Source organism: Hyla sarda (assembly GCF_029499605.1).
Source record: "Hyla sarda isolate aHylSar1 chromosome 1 unlocalized genomic scaffold, aHylSar1.hap1 SUPER_1_unloc_4, whole genome shotgun sequence".
Lineage (NCBI taxonomy): Eukaryota > Metazoa > Chordata > Amphibia > Anura > Hylidae > Hyla > Hyla sarda.
Window position 1 is genome coordinate 522033 of NW_026607590.1, and position 6000 is coordinate 528032.

At 40.7% G+C, this 6000-nt stretch overlaps 1 protein-coding gene across 1 annotated transcript; it reads left to right on the top strand.

Moving 5' to 3' along the window:
* The first annotated feature begins 596 nt into the window (after positions 1-596).
* On the top strand, positions 597-5623 carry LOC130298208 (oocyte zinc finger protein XlCOF6-like). The gene is made up of 3 exons (XM_056551123.1): positions 597-601; positions 1958-2043; positions 4090-5623. The coding sequence occupies exons 1-3, from the start codon at positions 597-599 to the stop codon at positions 5604-5606; spliced, it is 1608 nt and encodes a 535-aa protein (XP_056407098.1). The 3' UTR covers positions 5607-5623.
* Positions 5624-6000: the final 377 nt, after the last annotated feature.

The window sequence follows — 6000 nt, forward strand, 5'->3', positions numbered from 1 at the left end:
TCAGCTCCACTGAGCTACCGGAAATAGATTTTTGGCATTGGTGATGTCCGGCATTAGCAATGAGTCCCAGATGCTGATAGCAGGTAGGACCTAGGGGCTATGAATCGTGCTGAACTCCTGACTGTGCTTCATAGACTGGCAGCGGCCTCCCTCCCCTCCAAATCTTATCACTTTAATGACAGGTGTCCCTGCTCTGAAAGGGGTTTCCTGCACAAGAGCAGAAGATATGTCAGATTTGATGCATCTCCTGCTCCGGAGCTGGGCCCATGGCTATACATTATATACCTCCTGCCCAGTCAGCCATGAAGGAGTTAAATGGTGGTGATGCATTGCCTTAACTTTTTTGGGGCCACACACTATACAGATAGCTGCTTATTGTCCCTTCTACTCGCTGGGATAAGAACAACCAGTCTAGCTAGGGTTAAGTGGCGCACAGCACTGCCAATTCTATCCTTAGGGGCCAGACAGTAAGCAGCCATCTATATAGTCCCGGGGGAGGGGAGCAGTGATACTATGAAATATCACTTAACTCCTTACACTCCATGGGACGGGCACTTTGGGTTTAATGACCTGAACTGACAGCTGGATCATCAGACATGCGGTCAGTTCGGGACATGTGACCATAATATAGAGGATCTGCCCCGACAAGTATTCACCTCATCATCCGAGAGCAAGAAGATAAATCATGTGCAGGAATATCCCCTCAAATGTCTCCATATAACATCCTGGAATTGTATAGAATTAAATGTTTATTCACAATACTGGTTCCTATAAGGTGTCAGGACGTGGCGGTCTATTTCTCCATGGAGGAGTGGGAGTATGTAGAAGGACACAAGGATCAGTACAATGATCAGGTGATGATGGAGGATCAGCAGCCCCTCACATCACCAGGTAATAGACATGACTATATACACACGTCCTCTCATTATTTGTATGTAAAGAATGAATTCAGTCTCTGTATGTGTTCCCTACAGTCAGATCCAGTAAGAGAACAGCACCAGAGAGGTGTCCCCGTCCTCTTCTTCCACAGGATGATCAGGTAGATGGAGATATTCCCTATGATCTGTAGAAGGGCTGTGAAGCTCTTGTGGTCAGTCCCCTCACCCTCCATGACTCCTCATCTCCTGCTCATCTATAACATCCCACGTGACTTCTCCTACTGTCTGATGACTTTTACAATATTTCTTCCACATCTTATGAATCAGGGTGAAGATCCGAACAATATTAATGCTACAGAGACAGATGTGAGCGGTGATGAGCAGTATAAGGGGAACTTACCTACAGAGAAGTATCTGATCTATATTAATGCTACAGACATAAAGGAAGAAGAAGAGACAGATATGAGCGGTTATGAGCAGTATAAGGAAGACATTCCTATAGGGAAAGATCTGATCTATATTAATGCTCCAGAGATAGATGTGAGCTGTAATAAGCAGTATAAGGAAAACATTCCTACAGGAAAAGATCTGATCTATATTAATGCTACAGACATAAAGGAAGAAGAGACAGATGTGAGCAGTAATAAGCAGTATAAGGAAGATATTCCTACAGAAAAAGATCTGATCTATATTAATACTACAGACATAAAGGAAGAACAAGAGACAAATTTGAGCTGTGATGAGCAGTATAAAGAGGACATTCCTACAGAAAAAGATCTGATCTATATTAATACTACAGACATAAATAAAGAAGAAGAGACAGATGTGAGCGGTGATGAGCAGTATAAGGAGGACATTCCTACAGGGAAAGATCTGATCTATATTGATGCTATAGACATAAAGAAAGAAGAAGAGACAGATGTGAGCGGTAATGAGCAGTATAAGGAGGACAGCCCCACAGGGAAAGATCTCATCTATATTAATGCTACAGACATAAATAAAGAAGAAGAGACAGATGTAAGCAGTGATGAGCAGTATAAGGAGGACATTTCTACAGGGAAAGATCTTATCTATATTAATGCTACAGACAAAAAGAAAGAAGAAGAGACAGATGTGAGCGGTGATGAGCAGTATAAGGAGGACATTCCTACAGGTAACCACCCAGGTGAGTAGTAACCACTAAATACAGAGAAGAGTCACAGATTCTACTCAGTCACAGCTGCAGTAATCACAGAAAAAAATAATGTTCATATATGTTACTCACTAGGTCATCCAGATGCTATACAGGTCTTTTTTATTTGTCTTCTGTATTTGGCTTACAAATCCCTCTGTTCTGCTGCTCACTTATTCTGACATCCACTGTTCAGGAAAGGGAGTGTCTGAGGCAAGCACTGAGCCCGCCCTCACTCACCATTCATTCACTTCCTCCCTGGGTCTGCTGTGCCAGGTCTCTTTATCCAATCACTGCAGGCGGCTCTGTAACCCCCTCCTCTCTGCTTTCATGCTGCAGTCTGATAGGACAGGAGTGAGCACAGAGGAGTACTAGTCCTGCCAGGTCTGTGCTTCAGCTGGGACAAAGATGATGCTGCAGCCGGACAGGATTATGTTTTAGATCCATGGTCTCAAAGTGTGGCCCTTATTGATACTGAGCATGCGTTTTGTCTTTAACCCCTTAAGGACCAGGCCAATTTTATTTTTATTTTTCGCTTTTTCCTCCTCGCCTTCTAAAATCCATAACTCTTTAAAATTTACATCCACAGACCCATAAGAGGCTTGTTTTTTTGTGCGACCAATTGTACTTTGTAATAACATCAATAATTTTACCATAAAGTGTACGGCAAACCCCAATTTTTTTTTTGTGAGGAAATTTTTATGAAAACCACAATTTTGCTGATTTTGGAGGGTTTGGTTTTCACACTGTACCCTTTACAGTTCTTTATTCTGTGGATCAATACGATGAAAATTATACCCATGATTATACACTTTTCTATTATTGTCCGGCTTTTAAAACATCTCAAACTTTTTCTTTTTTTTTTTTTTTTACAAAATCAGTCTCCCTATTTGGACAACCTATAACTTTTTAATTTTTCCGTATATGGGGCGGTATGAGGGCTCAGTTTTTTGCACCATGACCTGTAGTTTTTTTTTTTGTTCCAATTTTTTGTACTTTTTTTATGTTTACGCTGTTCACCGGGATCATTAACATTGATAGATCGGACATTTATGCAGGCAGCAATACCAAATATGTTTAATAATTATTTTTTTTTATACTTTTTTGAGTAAAATAGGGGAAAATAATGATTTACATTTTTTTAGGGTGGATTTTAAATTTATTGTTTTTACTTTTTACACTTTTTTTTTAACTTTTATTTTTAACTCATTATGTCCCCATAGGGGACTATCTATAGCAATCATTAGATTGTCAATGCTGTTCCGTTCCATACATAGGCATAGTACTGATCAGTATTATCAGCGATCTTCTGCTCTGGTCTGCTGGAAGGAAGATCAGGGCAGAAGATCCCGGGAGAGCGGTGGAGGCAGGTGAGGGGACCTCCGTGCCGCCGACAATCAGATCAGCTATTACAAGTGCCGCACTGCCACAGGTGCCGTGATCTGTATTGATCACGGCATCTGAGGGGTTAACGGTGGACATCAGCGCTATTGCTGATGTCCGCCATTACCGGCGGTTCCCTTGTTGCTGATAGCACCTGCCGTGCATGTTGCGAGTACTACTCCGATACTCACTGTCATGTACAGGACACAAATGTACATCCTGGTGCACGAAGTACTGCCGCACCAGGTCGTACATTAACGTCCATTGTCATTAAGGGGTTAAAGTCCTTGCGCTGTTGTTTTTATTGTCTCTGTTGTCTCCATCTTATATAGTCAGCAGGATTTCCATGTAGACGACTAGAGGAATAATTTGGGATATTTCCCAGCACTTCTGTATTGCTGGGGGCTCTGAACCGCCTCGGCTGTCGTCTGATTTGTGCCCTATGGATTGTTCATTGCTGCTGGATCGGGGTGTGATGGGGTCCAGGAGTGGGGTGTATGTGACCTGAAGACCCTATATTATGTCTACATTAACTATTTATTATTGGGAGGACGGGGAGAAGGTTCCATGATGTCACATGCTGCACTTATAATGTTCTTCTAAAAAGACTATAAATATGGGCACAGTTATTAATAAAATCTGTGTTATTCTCTGCAGATTCTTGTAGCAGGAGATCAGAGGAGAATCTTATATCTTCAGATTATAAAGCAGATGATGATATCACACAAGATACATATGAAGAACATTCCATTATCCCAGATACACCCTCAGCCCTTCACAGCCAAGATCTGTCATCTCATCCTTATATACAGGTCCTGTCTTCTCAGGGTGGTAAGCAGAATAAAAGTCACAGAAGGGGTGTTGGACATGAAAGAAATCACACAGGAAAGAAACCATTTTCATGCTCAGAATGTGGGAAATGTTTTACTCAGAAATCAAGTCTTGTTACACATCAGAGAACTCACACAGGAGAGAAGCCATTTTCATGTTCAGAATGTGGGAAATGTTTTACTTCTAAATCAGATCTTGTTGTGCATCGGAGAACTCACACAGGGGAGAAGCCATTTGCATGTTCACAATGTGGAAAATGTTTCACTCAGAAATCACATCTTGTTGGACATCAAACAACTCACACAGGAGAGAAGCCATTTTCATGTTCAGAATGTGGAAAACATTTTACATCTAAAACGTGGCTTGTTCAGCATCAGAGAACTCACACAGGGGAGAAACTGTTTCCATGTTCAGAATGTAGGAAATGTTTTACTTCTAAATCACGGCTTGTTGAACATCAGAGAATTCACACAGGAAAGAAACCATATTCATGCTCAGAATGTGGGAAATGTTTTACTCAGAAATCAAGTATTGTTACACATCAGAGAACTCACAAAGGAGAGAAGCCATTTTCATGCTCAGAATGTGAGAAATGTTTTTCTTCTAAATCAGATCTTGTTGTGCATCAGAGAACTCACACAGGGGAGAAGCCATTTGCATGTTCACAATGTGGAAAATGTTTCACTCAGAAATCGCATCTTGTTGGACATCAAACAACCCACACAGGAGAGAAGCCATTTTCATGTTCAGAATGTGGAAAACATTTTACTTCTAAAACATGGCTTGTTCAGCATAAGAGAACTCACACAGGGGAGAAACTGTGTTCATGTTCAGAATGTGGGAAATGTTTTACTTCTAAATCACGGCTTGTTGAACATCAGAGAACTCACACAGGGGAGAAGCCATTTCCATGTTCAGAATGTGGGAAATGTTTTACTAAAAAATCAAATCTTGTTGAACATCAAACAACTCACACAGGAGGGAAGCCATTTTCTTGTTTAGAATGTGTAAAAAAATTTACTTCTAAATCCTGGCTTGTTAAACATAAGAGAGTTCACACAGGGGAGAACCCATTTTCATGTTCAGAATGTGGGAAATGTTTTACTTCTAAATCAAATATTATTGAACACCAGAGAACTCACACAGGGGAAAAACCATATTCATGTTTAGAATGTGGGAAATGTTTTACTAAGAAATCAACTCTTGTTGAACATCAAAGAACTCACACAGGGGAGAAGCCGTTTCCATGTTCTGAATGTGGGAAATGTTTTACTCGGAAAGCACATCTTGTTGTACACCTACAGAAATGTCTGTTTTACAAAATGCAAATAGAATCCAAATAACACATCTGTATGTATTGTCGTGCGGTAATAACTCAATTATGAATTATGGTCATAAAATATTAATTAGGAAAAATTAAAACAATTGAAAATTATTAAAAATATCTAAATTATGACCTGGTGAATTGTAGACAAAGCTAATCAATACAATTCACTAGAGATGAGCGAACTTACAGTAAATTTGATTCGTCACAAACTTCTCGGCTCGGCGGTTGCTGACTTTTCCTGCATAAATTAATTCAGCTTTCTGGTGCTCCGGTGGGCTGGAAAAGGTGGATACAGTCCTAGGAAAGAGTCTCCTAGGACTGTATCCACCTTTTCCAGCCCACCGGAGCACCGGAAAGCTGAACTAATTTATGCAGGAAAAGTCATCAACTGCCGAGCCGAGAAGTTTGTG

Bases quoted from the DNA above. Each gene is read 5' to 3' on its own strand.
- LOC130298208 (XM_056551123.1), top strand. The intron at 2,044-4,089 runs GTGAGTAGTAAC...TATTCTCTGCAG, and splicing joins TCCTACAGGTAACCACCCAG to ATTCTTGTAGCAGGAGATCA.